Source organism: Puma concolor, chromosome B2, assembly GCF_028749965.1.
Source record: "Puma concolor isolate L17-30 chromosome B2, mPumCon1.1.hap2, whole genome shotgun sequence".
Classification (NCBI taxonomy): Eukaryota; Metazoa; Chordata; class Mammalia; order Carnivora; family Felidae; genus Puma; species Puma concolor.
The window spans coordinates 101,353,360-101,371,936 of NC_141671.1; the positions used below are offsets into that span (position 1 = coordinate 101,353,360).

At 38.3% G+C, this 18,577-nt stretch overlaps 1 protein-coding gene across 7 annotated transcripts in view; it reads right to left on the bottom strand.

Annotated features, from left to right (window-relative positions):
- CDK19 (cyclin dependent kinase 19) overlaps nucleotides 1-18,577 on the bottom strand; it is a 194,462-nt gene that overhangs the window by 19,546 nt on the left and 156,339 nt on the right. For all 7 annotated transcript variants that reach the window (XM_086707592.1, XM_025925579.2, XM_086707595.1 and 4 more), the window contains 5 exons: nucleotides 15,176-15,233; nucleotides 9,777-9,908; nucleotides 5,482-5,625; nucleotides 5,250-5,319; nucleotides 9-81 (listed from right to left, as the gene is read on the bottom strand). In XM_086707592.1, the coding sequence (XP_086563718.1) occupies nucleotides 9-81; nucleotides 5,250-5,319; nucleotides 5,482-5,625; nucleotides 9,777-9,908; nucleotides 15,176-15,233 (477 nt within the window). The remainder of the gene's footprint in view (nucleotides 1-8; nucleotides 82-5,249; nucleotides 5,320-5,481; nucleotides 5,626-9,776; nucleotides 9,909-15,175; nucleotides 15,234-18,577) is intronic.

An 18,577-nucleotide genomic window follows, 5' to 3' on the forward strand; every position in this document is an offset into this window, starting at 1 on the left:
GCACCTACCAAGAGGAACACTTTGCTGTCAGGCTTGACCTTGTGTTTCTCCATGTACTTTATGAGGCTACTGTTGGCATACCTGCAAGAACATAATAATCACACATCACTGGAAACACTCACACTTTTTTTTCAAATAATGTTTATTATTGAAGTACAGTTTACACAATAAAACTCCCAGATTGGTTTTCCTATAAGGTACATGTTTAGGCCATTGTCTTTTCTAATGATTAGTGAAAGAATACGTAACCAAATATTGGTAAATGTGTGCAGTGGGAATTGTTAAACACTGTATGTAAGAGTTTCTATTGTTACAATCTCTTTGGAAAATAATTACACATTAACCACTAGAGCTGAAAATGTGAACAACCTATAACCTAGCAATTCCCTTCCTAGGTACATACTCTAAGAGATTCCTTTGTGCATGTGTATCACACGATGTGTGAACAAGAATGTTCTTAGTATTCCTGTAATAGAAAAAACTGTAAACAACACAAACGACTACCAATTAAAGAATGGGTACATTGTTACATATTCACAGAATGGAATATTGAACAATAGTTAAAATGAATACAGAGGTTGAGTGGGAAATAAAAGAAAGAAAACTACAAAAGAAAATACAAACTGTACTATAATTTATATGAAGATAAAAGATATATTAAACTGAGCAATAATTTATTTGGAATACATAATACCTGTAGCAAAACTATAATGAAAAATGTGGAATGACAAATACAAATTCAGAATATATGTTCTTTCCTATATATGAAATATTTCACATTTAAAAAGGTCAAAAAATAAGTAACATATATGTTCATGGTAGAAAATTTAGAGAATATAGAAAAGTATAAAGAAAAAAACTGAAATCACTCGTAATCAAGCCACTCAATGATTAAAATAAACAAAAAAACACTGCCGAGATTTTGCTAATTTTCCTTTGACATTCTTGCCATGCTTTTATATATATGACACAGACACAGAGGGATTTCTGTTTTGTTTTGTTTTTATAAAATTGGGATCACACTATACAAATTGTCCTCTTTTCACTTAATATTGTTTCATAAACATTTTTCCTTGTTCAGTGCTCTCTAAACTACTCATTTGTAGTGGTTCTATATGTATATTCCTAGTGTTACTGACGTTGTTTGTTTCACAATAGTTAAATACAGGTCTTTGTAGGTTAATCTGGTCCACATGGTAGGGAAACAATACTGCACATAGGTGGGAAACAGAGATCCCTTCCAGACTCTGACTCAGTCATTTACCAGTTGTGTGACCTTGGGCAGTCAGTTAACCCTTATGAAAGCTTTAGCTTCCTCATCTGAAAACTAAAGATTACAATTATACCTCTCTTATAGAGTGTTGTGGGGACCATATGAGAAAATGTAGGTAAGGGCTCAGCACCACACCTGACACATAATAAACACTTGGTTAGCTACCTGTAGCTGCTCTGATTGCTTCCACAGGATAAATTCTTGGGTTTATTAGGTCAAAGAGTATGTGCATTGCAAAGCCAGTTTTATGTGCTCTAAAACCTTGCTACATGAACCTGGCCCTCAGATCAGCAGCATGGGCCCCGAGAGCCCACATTAGAAATACAGATTCTCAGGCCCCATCCCAAATTCTGAATCAGAATCTGCATTTTTAACAAGGTCTCCAGGTGATCTGTAGGTATATTAAAGTTTGAGAAACATTTTTCTCACCGGTGGCATACAAGGAAGAGGGCCCATTTTATCATACCCTTGCCAGCCCTAGGTATGTTCATTTTTAAAATCTTTGCCATGTGAGCCTGGGTGGCTCAGTCAGTTAGTGTCTGACTTCGGCTCAGGTCATGATCTCATGGTTCGTGGGTTCGAGCCCCGCGTCAGGCTCTGTGCTGACAGCTCAGAGCCTGGACCCTGCTTCAGATTCTGTGTCTCCCTCTCTCTCTGCCCCCTCCCCACTTGAACTCTCTCTCTCTCTCAAAAATAAATAAAAATTAAAAGAATAAAAATAATAAAACAAAATCTTTGCCATGTATATATAAAATTTTTTCGGGGCTCCTGGCTGGCTCAGTCAGTAGAGCATGCAACTCTTGATCTCAGAGTTATAAGTTTGAGTCCCATATTGGGTATAGAGATTGCTTAAAAATAAAATCTTAAAAAAATTAAAAAAAAATTTTTTTCCTCCAATACTAGGAACATTTTTATTAGCAAGGTAACCACTAAATTTATTAATGAGAAGAGATTTTAAAGTTTATGCAGAAATGTAGTTTGTCTACATACATGTCTTTGGTCTTTCTGTCGAATCATTGATTTCTCTGGGTTAACTCCAGATTCTAAGTTATTTGTTTCTATCATAAGATCAGACCGTGCTTATTGTAACATTCAATTTAAAGTCAGCTTCTAGATTTCCTTTTAATCCTATTTTCACGTTGCCTTCTACTTAGCTAATAGAAGCTGACACTTTAGAAAGATTACAGAAACTTCTATCACTATTCTTCCTGATTCACTTTAAGAGTAATTTTTTTGGTTCTTTTCATCTGATATAATGAAAACAAGTTATTTTTCCTTTATTTGAGATAATTTTTTCTGGAAAAAAAATTTTTTTTAAATGTTTATTTATTTTTGAGAGACAGAGAACGAGCAGGGGAGCAACAGAGGGAGAGAGAGACACAGAATCCGAAGCAGGCTCCAGGCTCTGAGCTGGACTCAGACACAAAGCCTGACGCGGGGCTCAAACCCACGAACCGTGAGATCATGACCTAAGCCGAAGTCAGTTGCTCAACAGACTGAACCATCCAGGTGCCCCTGGAATTTTTAAATAATATTTTACTTCAGTGGCTTGTATGTACTACTACATTAGATTTAGCTAATTAAAAAATTTTTTTTAATGTTTTATTTATTTTTGAGAGAGAGAGAGACAGAGACAGAGTATGAGTGGGGGAGGGGCAGAGAGACAGAATCCAGGAAGCAAGAGCCTGACATGGGGCTCGAACCCATGAACCACGAGATCATGACCTGAGGCAAAGTCAGACACTTAAACAACTGAGCCACCCAGTCGCCCCTAGATCTAGCTAATTTTTAATAAACTCCTTTCATCTTATGTATTAGTAGCTGCTTTCATGGGGGTACAATTGTTTGCTTAAGACATATGGGCTCTTATTGCTGAGCTTTTCCTATGACTTTTCTGAGTTTCATTTATCTTTTAAAGCTCTCCTTTTATTTCTAGTTACTGTAAACACTAATTTTATGCGAAAATTTTCCTTTGGTCTTTAAACAATAAGTGTTCACTGCCGACATTAATATTCTCCATCTTTTATATTATTAGCATGTCTTCAATTACTTGAACCACTTTCATATAATGTCCATTTGACAGTAACTAATGAGCACGTACTAAGTACCAGGCCCTGGGTATACATATAATGATGGATAAGAAAGACATAACCCATACTATCTAGAGGGAAGGCAGACAAGTATTCAAAAGCTAACTGTAGGGGCGCCTGGGTGGCTCAGTCAGTTGAGTGTCCCACTCTTGATTTCGGCTCAGATCATAGAATCAAGCCCCACATTGGGTTCTGTGCTGAGTATGGAGTCTGCTTGGGATATTCTCTCTCTCTCTCTCTCTCTCAAAAATTTTTTTAAAAAAAGGTAACTGTAGGGCAAAGTCATCAGTGCTGAGAGAAACAGCCCAGGATGCAAGAGAGGAGTACGTGACTCAGACCTAGAAGGTCAAGGGAGGCCTCAGCAGGCAAGTGATGCCCAAGGCAAGACCTAAAGGACAAGTAGAAAGGAAAAATAGGAGTTGATCTGAGGAAATGAGTGGGAGTAAAGTATATCCTAGACTGAAGAAACAGCATGTGTAAAAACCCAGAGGTCAAAAAAAAGCTCTGGGTTTTCAAGCTTCTTAAAGAAATTCATGCTGTCTAGGCTGTAGAATACAAAGTGGACAGTTGTGTAGGAGATGAATTTGGTGATGTAGAAGCCAGAGCTCTGTAAGCCATACTAAGGAAGTGAGAGCAATAGTGAATTGAGAGCAGCGAGGAGACCAACATGATCAAATTTGCTTTGGGCAATGACTGTGGTATAGACAGTGAGTTGTAATAAAGACTGGAGGTAGAAATACCACTTGGGAGGCCACTGCAGGACACTAAGCGAGAGAGAGAGAGGTCTAGACTGTAATAGTGGCAGAGTAGATGGAGAGAAATACAAAGAACTGACTAGATTTACTAGTTTTTTGGATCCTGCAGGGTAACATGGAAGAGAAGGCGATAAAAGAAGGATCTGGGATGTCAGGTCTTGGGCTTGAACAACTGGGTGAATCATGGAGTCGTTTCCTAAGATTGGAAATACAGCGGGAGGAAGGTATGGGAGGATAGATGATGAGTTCAATTTTGGACATTTAAGTTAACGTATTTATAGAAATTTCAGGTTGGGATTCCATGAGGCAATTAGACAAATGGGTCTGAAATTTGGAAAAGGGATCTGAGTCGGATGCATAAACTGGGAATTATTAGCATCATCGATGGTAAATTGTGGCCAATAAGATCAGAGAGACTGCCCGGGACAATGTCCAGAGTGAAAAGACAGCCCAAGACAGAACCTTGAGCAATACCAGTGCCATCTTTAAGAGAGAGAGACAGGAAAAAGACCCCACCAAGGACTGTGTAAAAGAGGGGCCAAAAATGACAAGTGCCATTCCCTCCTTCTCTTTATCATGTCTGCTTTTGTTCCTACAAGCTATCCTGTCTTGAAATTTCCTGTTAAGTCACCCAGAAGAAAACCTCTTACACCTCTTCCTCTAGGTGTGTGCATTTGTAACAAACTCCTCGCACTCTGTCACCTTTATTCTCTCACTCCTACTCAATATACACATTCCCACCAGTGTGTTTTACCCTGCTTCCAGGCCATGTGGCCTTCCTTCTGTTGTCCTTCCTGGTTACCTCACCCGGCATTTCAGTCACTAGTCATTATTCAGATAAAGATCAAATCACAGTTGTAGCCTTGAACTGAGCCCTCATCATGCTAAAACAGGAGACACATTTAAACATGATACTGACCCTTAAGATTCTTAAAAGTTCATAAAATACTACAGCCTAAGCCTAACATGTATGTTAGCAACATCTGGAAAATCTTCTTTAAATCATAAGCATAATTAATATATTAAAATCTAAATTTCTGGTTTAAATACTAATCTATATCTGTTTTTTAAAGGATTAATTTAAATATTCCCAGTGAAGTTACTACTTATATTTAATATGAAATTACTTACGTTGTTCTTCTAAAGTCTTTCTGAAGTGTAGGGTATTCTGGCATCTTTCTAATATCTTCCCAATCTTTATCTTACAAAAAAATATCAAATATTGTTATAGAAAATAATGTTACTTCTATCAAAAATCTATTTTAGCTTAAAAATATACATAAAAATACTCAAAATATGCTTTTGAAAAGGAGTTATTTTGAAATATGACTCAAATATTATTTTGAAAAGAAAAATAAATTACCTGCAGGAAACCCCATGACACTAAATATCCGATCTAGTTGATCATGATGAAAGGGATTGCTTGTTTTTATATCTTCCTGACGACAGTGAAAAATAGGTTCTGAAGTCAACAATTCAGCAAATATGCAACCTATTGCCCATATATCTATGAAAGAAGAAGAATAAGTGTTTGCACACATTTATTATATTTCTTGGGTTATAACTCCTAGGTATAATCATAACCTACATGTAAAAATACTTTTCAGTGATGAAATATACAAAGTATGATAACTATATTAAGAAAACATATATATGACATGAAATAGCTGTATCATCATATAACAGATTGAAAGCCAAATAAAAAACATTTACTTGTAAATTTCCTAATGAAGATACACTTGGAAACTCAATTTAGCAAGCAAGGAATTTACATTTAGGCAAAGCCTTTCTAACCACTATTAACAATGTAGTCAGTGAAGCATTCAATTGAAAATCTAATACAGGGTATAAAATTCATGACCTGGTAGACTAAAACAATATCATCATCAGGTATATAGCGATTCATTCCTTTAAATCAATTACCTGCATAATGATAGAGCATAATTTCTGATTTAGGAGTCTAGACAACCAGGATAGACCATATAAAATGATTTACAAAAAACTTAACTTTTGTTTGAAAGACTACCAACTTCAGTTTTTCCAACAAATTGTAAGGTCTAGAAGCTAATAAATACAAGTATATATGGGTACAGCATGACACCAGGAGAGAAGTTATTTGAACATAATCACTTGGATTAAGCTGTTCCATTGCTTCAATATTCCAGGAGAAAGTTAGGCAATCTTTAAAAGTTTTACTAACCATTTCAAATCACCAGTTTTAGATTATTCTATTTGGATTTTACACATTGAAAAATTGTAATTTAGATTCTAAGACTATAATATTATATTTACAATGCTTTGCCAAATGTATAAGTGAATTTTTATAAGATATATATTCACACTTGCCCACTTAAATAAATGCTATGTCGTATTTTTTTTTTTTTAAATAATAATGCACAGACCACAGTATAGGATAGAAAAGCACAGTGTTTAGTACCCTACTAAATGTGGGAATCACATTCTGTAGACAAGCTAATTAAGAAAAAAGTCTAATTATAGCCATTAGCTAGAATTAACATTGGTATGTTATTTCATAAAACAAATTGCTAAATGAAAAAAAAAACCATAGTGTAATGTCTCACTCCATTCAGGAACAGTTTCCTTTCACGTAAGTTAGCCTTTTGGATAACGGAAACAAATCACTTCAACACCCATTTTTTATCACACCATTACCTGCCATCTTAAGAGGTTATAAAATATCATTTACTCTTTCTTAATGACTCAGAAGGGTCATCATCAGCATAAGCATCCATCATGAAAGAGTAGAGTAATAACTCTTCAGTGTCTACTATTAAATTCTTTTCTCTCTCCCACATCATGTTGTTGTCACTCTTGCCTCTGACAGAGCTGTCTCTGACAGTCCCATCTCTCTTCCTGCTGGCTGCCTCTACTATGCAGTCGGCTGGGACTAGTACTGCATGTTTCTGGTCATGCCAATTTCTGGTCTGCCTTCCATTTAAAGGACAGGAGCCAGGATCTAGACCTCCTGAGAACTGCTAAGAGAAGGAACCTCAGAGTAGCAGGTAATGTTAAATTTTAGGGTTTCTTGCCTCATATTAGCCTCTAATTTTAAATGGTCATCTGGTTCCTGTATCATCTATACCCATTTCTCAGCTCTCAGATCTCAAGACTGTTCCTCCCTCCTTCCTTCCCTCCCTTTACACACACACACACACACACACACACACACACACACACACACACACGCTGTCATTCCCCAGCCCCCCTAAATGTCACTCCATAAAACTTCACTGATATCAAATCACCGAACTCTTTTTTTTTATATGCTCTGAATAGAAATAATACTCATTTCTGACATGAACCAGCTATGGAGAAGAGTAAGAATAAGTGAATGGCTATGTATTTACTCTATGTATTTATGTCTGCTAGGAATGTATTTCAAGCCTGAAAATAACTTATTTGGGGAATATTCTTTCTCTGGGTCTTCTTTCTTAGTTTCTATCCAGAAGGGGTAACTGCAACCTAACTAAAATTGAAAATCAGCGATTATATTTTTATCTTTATCTGTAAGTTGTAAACTCATTTAAACTTAATTTCAGTTGTCCTTACCCTCAGGAAATAGGAAATATAGTGGATTTCTAATTCATACTCAGTTAGCTTTACTTCCCCCAAAGATATCTACTTTTATTTCAATGGTAGAACAGCTAATCAGAAAATATTCATAGAACTGTGCTTCTCAACGTCTGGGCTGTCAAAGTGTGTGGACCATGTGCAACAGAACCATTTAACGGCACGTACTACATATGGGACTTACTGCCACAGATTGGCTCTATCAGAATCTCTGACAGTGGGACAGGCTTTGGTGGGAAGTCACTTAGTTTAACAGAAGGTTTTGGCTGAATCTGCCTTTTCTTACTGGAAATCTCCCTTGTAGATCTAGACTGTGTAGAGCTTGGTAAGAGCCCAGCGCATGTGGATTTCTACTGTTAGCACATCCCCTACTTGCTGCCCTGCATTCTGGGTTATCTCATCATCAGTTCTGTGCTGAGGCACCAACCTGGTGCTGCTCAACTAACATGCCTCTTTCTCTGGCGTCTCTTCAGTCTCCTGCTATCCCCCGGTGCCTTCTGAGACTGTCTAAGAGACTTTACTGCTCTGGATTGAGAGATCTAAGAGAAAAAGCAAACGCAATTCTCAAAGTTTCAAAGACACAGCTCCTCAGTAAAAATCACTCACTGGAATGTAAGTAGAGTCAGGTTCTGATTTTAACCCCTCATTCTGAGAGCCCTCTATTCCTTCTGTCTGCTTGTGCAGTTCTGAATTTTTCACAGACAGCTGACCCTGTCCGTGGCTGAGAGCGTGGCCTTGGTAGCCTCTGAACGCAGCCTCAATGTGGGCTCAGCTGCTGGTGGAAGGGTCTAAGGTCGGTCTCAGACTCCTCTACTGTCAAACACTCATGGGATTTTTCACTAATTGAACAAAATCTTTCGGCAATATTTACAAAGTATTACAAGATTCCAGCCCCTTGCTAGCGTCGCCATCCCTGGACAAAGTATATATATGCTTGGCATCTCAGTTTTGCAGAAATCAGACCTGATGAATGAGGACATCACTATATTTTATTTTTTGTTTCTCCTTTTACCCACGTACAGGTTAGTTATCTATCGAATCTTTTCCAACATGGGAGCTTCCTTTGTAGTTCTTTGCATGTTACCAGGTTTTTCAGAAGTTTAACAGAGAAAGGTTTGTGCTCATCTGTTTTTAATAATTTCGTATTTTTGGTGCCTTTATTAAATAGAACTCAACAAATGCAGCTAAATGTAGTCAAAACTGGTATCAGTCTAATACCAGTAAACAGAAGATTCCACACAAGGAAAATTTCAAGAAATACACGCAGGAGATTTCGGCACCTCATAGAACTAGCCCATCATAGTGACAGTACTACCCACCTCCTCTCTTTTCACCTCATTTCGAGAAATCTCTAGGTTTGAGTACAGCTCCCTCTTCCTGACTCCCTCAATTCGTAGCTGGGCCCACTGAGGACACTGTAGTCATCAGGTAGCAAAACCCTTGTCTGTTCTGGAGCAGACTTGAAATCCTACAGAGAGTGTGTTTATAACAGGTTTTCTTACTCCATTTTTTCTCTTGGCAAAATGGCAAGAGGCTGAGCACAGCTAACCTACCCAGACTCTTATTTCCTCCTGTAATGGAGAAACTGCTACTCTGATCAGCTTCATGGCGGGAGAGAAAAATTAGTCACGTTACTTCTTGTTTAGGAAAGGACGGACGGACTGACTTTCCCCCAGTAGAAGGGCCTTTTGCCAACACCACACTATTCTTGTTTTCTGTTTTTCTTTTTGTGGAGAAAACAATTCTAGAAATCTCTCCAGTTCTTCTGATCAGTGGTAGGTAAGTGCAAAATAAAACTTGTATGTTATCATTTCCGTGGCAATTCAACAGGATCAGATAACTCTATTCTCTAAAAGAAAATGCTTTCTCCTTTTACAAGAACCATATTCTCCTACACGGTTAAAAATCCTAATCTACCAGAATATAAAATGCAGGAATACAGACGACAATAGGACTTTTACAAAGAGATATAAAGCGGTTTTTACAAAGCAGCTTCATAATTATGATACCATTTGGTATTTATGATAATTTGATGCTAAGATAGTAAATCATTTTAGACTAACTTACCAATGGCCTTTGTATAATGTCTTGCACCAAGCAGAAGTTCTGGAGCCCGATACCAAAACGTCACAACTACTGGATCCAAATCTGCTAGTGGCTTTAGAGGAGAATTGAATAATCTGGCAAAACCCATGTCCGCTAAAAAATGAAATAAGTTAATATAAAACTCAGTCTGGCATGCTACTAGAACCACGCAAGGTTGATGACAACAGCCACTATTGAAGACAATAACTTTATAAAGCAATCCTTTTATTCCTTTTCAACCAGGGGTCTGCCCCAGGCACCAGATCCCCACTTCTGAGTAGATATTATTATCGTGCCTATTTTACTGATAAAGAAACCGAGGCCTAAAGATATTCTGACTTGCCCAAGGCCACAGAGCTAGTAAATACAGAGTCATAATTAGAATCCAGGTCTGACTTCAGATCCCTGGCTTTCAGAAACATAATATTCTTAAATGTTTTTTTAAACTGAAACAGTCTCAAAATTTCCATGGTTAATTATGACCTCTGGACGCCTCTGCATCTAAACACTGACTACATCTGAGTGTGGCGTGAGCTGGAATTGGCTCGTGGATGCATGAGAGCCAGTTTGTACACATTTCTCCCCAACACTGAGTTGAGTGATGTCATGCGACTTGAAATTGGCTATCATGGGAATATTTACATCATAGAAAACAACAAACGCTACACGCTGGGGATTTTTTTCCACCCAGGGAGCCACTGTTGGATAATTACCAGCACATCATATACATGTTTCCAGGAAAATGTACACGATATGTACGAGGTAATTTGTTATAATTTGTTATAATTCAGGGTGTAACAAAGGTCTATGCCAAAGCTAACTGAGTTAAATATTAGAGGTATACACAAGTAGTAAAAAGAATATTTATTACTATAATAAGTTCCTGAGTGTCTGGCTGGCTCAGTCGGGAGAGCATGTGACTCTTGATCTTGGGGTTGTGAATTTGATCCCCAGGCTGGGTGTAGAGATTACTTAAAAATGAAATTAAAAAAAACAATCTACCATATAATAAGTCCTTGAGACTATCTAATTTTCTTAAGATTTAATAAATAACAAATACCTTTCATTTATCAAGTACTTCAGAATTACAGATGGTTTTCACATATATCATGTATCACTTCATCTAATCCTCATGCTGGTTTAATAAGTATTTTGTTCCCCACCTCTTAGAGATGAAGAATCTAAAGTCCAAAGCAGTTAAGTGACTTTCCCAAGGTCACAGAGATAGCAGTAAAAATGCTAGTATTCAAACAAACCATGTTATAACTTAGCAGCTATATTCTTAATCATTGATCTGACATCCAATAGATTATACGTATGACAATCACATATCACAGAGGTCAACTCACAAGAATGAAAAACCTCCGTAATTTGAAGTATGTAATGTACACAGTATATTTTGCAGTATATTTTGACTGTATAAGGGGTCCCAATGAACTATGTAATAGCACATTAAGGTTTAATGTACTATTTAATCATTTAATCTAAAACTGCATGCTATAACATACATTAAAATTTTAGTTTACAGCGATTTTGTTTCTTTAGAATTTGAATATTTTACAAGGCTTTCTGAGAATGCTTTGGAGAACACAGGTCATAAAAAATAAGGCCATCCAAGGAAGCCTGTGCTGATGCCTACTGTTTCCTAACTAAATTTCCCCCATAGCAAAGACATTCAAAATCTTTCTACCAATATTACGCCTACTTCAAAGCACTGCTTTATGTATTTAATACATGCTGATTGTTGCTGATGGCAAAGTAATGTGATGAAATGTTTCACCCATTGAAAAGTATGTTATTTTTAAGTAAAAGCTGAAGCCAGTATTTCTCCCTTTATTCCCTACCTTCTTAGTTTTATATAAGCCTCATCTATTCAGTGTCAGATGAAATCAAGTCCAAAGGACACCATAAACATTCTTAAAAATAATTCCTGTCTATTATTTGAACTTTAAAGGAGTTTCAAACCATTTCTCAAATAATCACCAATGTAGACAAAAGGTAACTAACCTAAAACTGTTCCATTCAACAGATTGCAGTGATAAAATTCTGGTGTGAGTGCTAATGAGACAGTATCAGATGATGAAGAAAAGCAGGAAAACCGTGGTGTCTACCACCAAGGAGCTGACATGAAGGTGAGGTGACAAAATACACAGAGTAGATAAAAACAGAAGTGCTGAAGACCAAAGGTGAGTTACCACTGGCTTCTACTAGACTCTAAGTCCTATGAGGGGAGGGCATGTATCTCCTTCATGGCTCTATGTGGCACACTGGTAAACATTTGTGGAAGTGGACCAAATTGAACATGGAACTTGAGCTGGATCCTCAAGGGTGAATCACTGAACGGTAAAAGGGGCAGGAAGCATTTCAGGTAAGACCTGAAGTCTTCAGGTTGCTGGGGAGGGGAAGGCTTAGGCACAGGGAAGGGCGCGATGCATTTCTCATTTGACTGTGCTTTTCTTTTCATTCAAAAAAGGACTGTGTGGGGCGCCTGGGTGGCTCAGTCGGTTGGGCGTCCGACTTCGGCTCAGGTCACGATCTCGCGGTCCGTGGGTTCGAGCCCCGCGTCAGGGCCCTGGGCTGATGGCTCAGAGCCTGGAGCCTGCTTCCGATTCTGTGTCTCCCTCTCTCTCTGCCCCTCCCCCGTTCATGCTCTGTCTCTCTCTGTCTCAAAAATAAATAAACGTTACAAAAAATAAAAAAATAAAAAAAAGGACTGTGTTAAAGTGTTAAGCACAGGCATCAGAGCATTAGTAAGTTTTAAAAAGTAATGTGCTATTACAACAAAAATTAAAAGCAATTTAATCAACTAAATTGTTTTCTAGACTGCTGGTATTACTTCTTGCTTACTTTTAACCTGACTGTATTCCTAATGGTGAACAGAATTACAATCCTAAAACTCTGAACAGTAGGGTAACCAACTGGCCTGGCTAGAATACAGAATTTCGGGTGAGGAGTACTAGAGATATCTGGGAGTAGTAAGAGAAAGACAGCGAGTGCGAGGGACCAGGATAGAGGGGATGACTGGTACAAACGAGGGGAGAGTACAAGATGACAATGATGAATTTGGTTTGAAACAACGGAGCAGGGGCGCCTGGGTGGCGCAGTCGGTTGAGCGTCCGTCTTCAGCCAGGTCACGATCTCGCGGTCCGTGAGTTCGAGCCCCGCGTCAGGCTCTGGGCTGATGGCTCAGAGCCTGGAGCCTGTTTCCGATTCTCTGTCTCCCTCTCTCTCTGACCCTCCCCCGTTCATGCTCTGTCTCTCCCTGTCCCAAAAATAAATAAACGTTGAAAAAAAAAATTAAAAAAAAAAAAAAATGAAACAATGGAGCAGAGGTTGCCAGCAGCACATCCAAATTAAGGTAAAGATTCTGGCTAGGGGGAGAGAAGAGAATGAGACTCAGATCTTAGAATGATTTTTACAGAATCCAAGATTTTTAGGCCACACTCATCAATTCCTTAAAGTAGCAATTGTAGAGGGAGGCCACGCCCTGGCCAGTGCAACACAAGGTTAATAGGAGTAAAAGCCAGTAATAAATAAAATGCAGAAGTAAGAGCAAAAGTGGTAAGTAGAAAAACAGAATTATGTGATGTCACGTAGACCAAGGAAAAAGACAGTCTCAAGGCCAGACTGGTCAGAAGAACAAATGACTAAGGCAATAAAGGAAAACCGTGACTAACTACAGGCCACTAGATCTGATGAGACAGAGGTCGTAGGTGACCTTTTTGGAGAGCAGTTTCGATAGAGGGACAGAATTAGAGGACAGATTAGGGTGACTGGAACCAGTGGGTGAACATCGTATGTTCTAGCAGTAGAGGAACAAGGAGGGGAAATTGAATGAATAGTAAAGAAAACAAAATGGATATGAGAAGATTTATTTTAGAATTGGAAAAGGATTATGAAGGTTTAAAGGTGAAGAGGAGAAACTGGGGAAGCAGAGAGTGGAGACACTGCGGTGTGAGAGTTTAAGTACAATGGGAAGCTATTTAGAAGCTGGGGGACCCCACATAGGTAGGACTCGGGAGGGGTCAGTCACTCTTTCTCTGAGACCGTTTCAAAGGCAGCGCTGTGCCAACAAAAAGTGGTCAGTGAGGGTACAGCAGACAGCTTTGATATGGCTGGGCAGCAACATTTGTAGGAAAAGAGACTTTGGACTTGAGAGGCTGAGTAAGCCACAACCTCTCTAAAGTCAGCTCTCCTTCTCTGGAACATCCACCTTACAGGGTGGTTGTATAAAGTGAGGGAACATATGAAAGCATTTATGACACTGGGTAGTAAACTAATTATTTCACTGTCTGTCACAGGGAGGGACTGCCCTTTACCACCCTTTCCCTTTCACCAATGTCTAGCAAAAAGTAGGTCCTCAAATGCCTATAAGGAAAAGAGTGCGAGCGTGAAACAGAAAAAAGTGAGGAGTGGTAGAGAGGGGTGGGGAGGGAAGCAAAACGGAAGGGGGGGGAAGGAAAGCAGCTACTTGGTTCTTAGTGACCATCAACAACATTTTTTATGACTCTGAATCTCAGTAAACTTAGTGTACAGGTTGAAAGAAAAGGAATTTGGTTTATAACCAACCAACCAAGGAGCACGCTTGGGTGTAGTAGGACAGAATGGATGTGCAATAGGTCAAGTTAGCACAATTCTGCATCACCCCTAGCATGACATATCCTAACAGCAAAGAAAGCAGGTTGATGAAACAAAATATTTATTTTAAAATCCTTCTGAAAACCATTGGAACATTTAATAAATGCAATTTCTATTACCAAAAAAAAAGTAGAATGAAGCATTTCTTCACCTCATTCTCTTCCCAAATACGTCAGAGGTATAAATGATGCCAATTTCTTCTAGAACGATCTTCAGGGTTGCAAAGGGAATCTTAATAAATGGGAAGGACGCCTGTGGGTGCCTTAATCTAAGACCACCACATAAGAGGGTTTATAAACATGTATATTTCATTTGGAAAAAATATGTTGGTACCTGGCACGGCCATGCAGGGGGCGGGGGCAAGGTATGTGGGAAGATGTGCGTGTGTTAGGTCAGGTGGGAGAGATGCCTTCAGGGAAAGAACACTGGTGAAGCCGAGACAAAAGCAAGACTTAGAAGATGACATTTAGGGCAGCTGTGCAGGAGAGCAACCATGGCATAAACACGTGCTTGGGTACTGTATGAGAATGAAATTTTTGTGGGCTTGCTTGCCTCAGCTTACTTGGGGAAGAAACCTGAGGCGTTTTATCAACTATCTACCTACACCTCCCGACATATTTTCTAAAAACATGACGAGGAAGTCATTTTCAAATTAACTGCTTAAATAAGAGTCTTAAAAAGGGGAAACCATCTTTGCAGTCACTTCAGTTTCTTGATAAATTATTTGAGAAATAATTACCTACCTATTTTGACTCTCCCCCTTTCAGGACCTTCTCCCATTACTAGGATATTTGCTGGTTTCTAGGAATAAAAATAGAGCATTCAAATTACTATGTTTATTCTTTTGACATGCTCTAAAATGGAGAAAAGTTCTTAAAATATGAAAATATCACTTCTGTATTTTCATCAAAACCATAATACAATATTAAATACCCTCTATATAGTTAAAGCATTTGACATACTTGAAGTTAGCACTAACCTTCTATAAACATCTTTGCTTTGAAAACATTTATTTTCAAAATTATACAAATAATTACAAAGAAGTTGAAGCTATCATTTCTGTTTACCCCACAGCAGTCACAAGTGATGTATTTTTTTTAAAAACCTACATATATTATAACTGTCCACTTGCTGCCCACAAGAAACAGTTTTTGTGGTTGAAAAGTGTTTTGTAAAATTTCAAACCACAGTATAATTACCTTCATTTAAATGCATTCAATGGAATATTCCTTGCTAAATATTTCTTAACTACTACAGGAAAACATGATCAACATTCAATAGACTCCATTCATATCCATATGCATTTCAGCTGTAGTTCATGCAAAAGTGCAAAATTCCAAATATAATTTCAAGATGTAGGAAAATAAAAATCAAGGCTAATACAGAACTGTATAAAGAAAAGAATAGATTGCAAATGTATCCATTGCTTTTAAGTCATCCTCATTTGTAGATATTTGGAAACAGAGAACTATGGAAATAGGCTTTTGGGCAAGTCAGTCTCCTCTGTAAACTAGCAAGAGAGAAAATTTCGGATTCATTTATTCAATCAATGAACATATTTTTGTGTCTTAGGGACAAAAAACATATTGACAATCAAGAGGAAAAACAAGCACATGATGAATTAAATCCCTAGCCTCCAGATGCTCTTTACATAAGTAGAAAGAAGAAAACAGAAGCTTTGTATAATATTAGAAGCTAATGCTATGTGTGAGTTATAGAAAGGACTGACGTCTTGGGTTAGAGGTTAAACCAGATTACTTTTAGATCCCTTCCAATTTGCTGGCTCTTTTTTAAGTTTCAATGAAAACAATTAGCACTAAAAAAAAAAAAAAAAAAGTTCAAAGGAGGAAGTGATAACTAGAATTTCCACTGTTGAGGGAAATGTTCATTGGAGGTGAGGCGAGGGTGGTGTCCATTATCCAGATCTTGAAAAATGACCAGGAACTGGCATGTCAGGGTAGAAGAAGGACAAGGGCAGTGGAGGAGGTGAAAAGGCTATGAACAAGGTAGGCTTAGGAGACAGTAACCCAGACAGAACTCTGGACAGAAACCAGAGGACCCATGTTGGGGGTAGCAAAATTAACCTAGACTCTGGATAGTCTTAAATGTCAGGTGAAGTAATCTGATCTTTAAATGGCAGGCTGTGAGATCCCAGGAGAGGGGGAGCTATCAGAACTAGGTATAAGATAATAAAGGCTTTGTCCAAGGCCTTCTAAGCTGAAATGGAGAGGGAGTTATGGAGCTGAGTAACATTTTAAAGGAGAAATTAACAGGACTTTGTGACTAGTTGAAGTCAGAAGACTAAGACAAAGGGTGATACAAATTTCAGCAAGGTTTTGAGTTTCTGCAACTAAAAGAATGATGGTGCCTTTATTGTGGAACAGTTATGAGAGGTACTTGTTAGGGAGGGGGAACAATGTGAGATCCCTAAGTCATACTATTCAGAAGAGGATTTGAAAATTATTGTCACTGGAGTATGATGACTGAAGACACAAGACAAAATTAGTTTATTGCAGCAGAAAGAGAAAATAGCATCGGTCGAAACCCAGAGCTTCAAGATTCAAGTTTGATAATGATTTATCAAAGATCCATTATAGATAAAACACTATACTGCAGACCTTCAGGAAATAAAGAGAAATAAAACATGAAGCTCAAGACTTCAAAGAGCTTCAAAAATCTAATAAGGAAAGAAAGACAAACTGCTTTTTAGAATACAAGGCAGGTTATGAAAAGTACCAAAAGAGCAAAAGAAAATGTCAGGAATGAATGATTCTTCTCAGTGAATATCAGGATAGACTTTAGGAAAAAGACTTTGGATGAATGAAGGATGACTAGGATTCTGATGGGCCTAAATGAAAGAATGACTTTTCAGGCTCTGAGAACTCTGTAAGTAAGGGCACAGTCACATAAAAATAGAGACGTGGCATACTGGGAGAACCTGCACTAGAGCACAGGATGCTGGAAAGGGGCACCTTAAGCGTCTGACTCTGGCTCAGGTCATGATCTCGCGGTCCGTGAGTTTGAGCCCCGCGTCGGGCTCTGTGCTGGCAGCTCAGAGCCTGGAGCCTGTTTCAGATTCTGTGTCTCCCTCTCTCTCTGACCCTCCCCCGTTCATGCTCTGTCTCTGTCTCTGTCTCAAAAATAAATAATTAAAAAAAAAATAAGACTGGAAACTACATTGGGAACAAAATGCCACATTAAAGAAACTGGAACTGATTCTATAGGCTAAGCCAAGACAGGACGGTGAGATAATCAGATTTATATTTAGGAAAAAAACTGGTAGCAATGTGAAGGCTGAATTGGAAAGGGTGGATGGATCACAAAGCAGAGACAGAAACCAATAGTCTAGGGAAAAGTAAGGGCACCCTAAATTGTGACAATGGTCATGGGAGAACATATAAGAGCATTTTAAGGTAAAAGTTCAAGACTTGGGATTGCTTTTTTATACCACCCTCTCCACCCTCCATAGTCATGCATTCAACAAATATTGATTAAGCATATTCTATGTATCAGGCTAGATGTTAGAGATGCAGCAGTAAAAATCCATCCAGGAAAAATCCTTGCCCTCATGGAGCTTACATTCTAGTGGGAACAGAAGGGCAATAAATAAACAAATGTACACTATATCAGATATTGGAAAAGAAACCAAGGAGAATACAAGAGATTTCCACATCTGATATTATGGCCGACTAGGTGCTCTAGGGGACCCTGACATTACAGAACCATATGCTGCATAAGAAACCTCCCTTAAAGGATTCCCTGATCTCACAAGAGGTCAGGGATTATCTACAACTCCAAGTGCCGGCCCAAATAATGTATCCTTGTGGCTAGAGACTAAAGGAAAGTCAGGATGGGCCTAAGAACAGATGCCAACAACACTTCAATGGGGATACTGAATCATGGGCCACCAGCAAAGTAAGAAAGCTGAGCCTGCGACCACAAAGTCAGCTAAGACTCTCAAATGGACTAAAATAAACCTAGATACTACCAGTAGAAGCAAAAGAAAACTCTCTCTGGAGGAAAAACTTCTTAATTTAGGCCTAAGGACTAAAACAAAACAGTTTCCTGCTAAAAGCAGATTATTTCCATTTTGAATTAGAAACAACATCTATTCCTACACTATTTATGAGAGATCCACCTAAGCA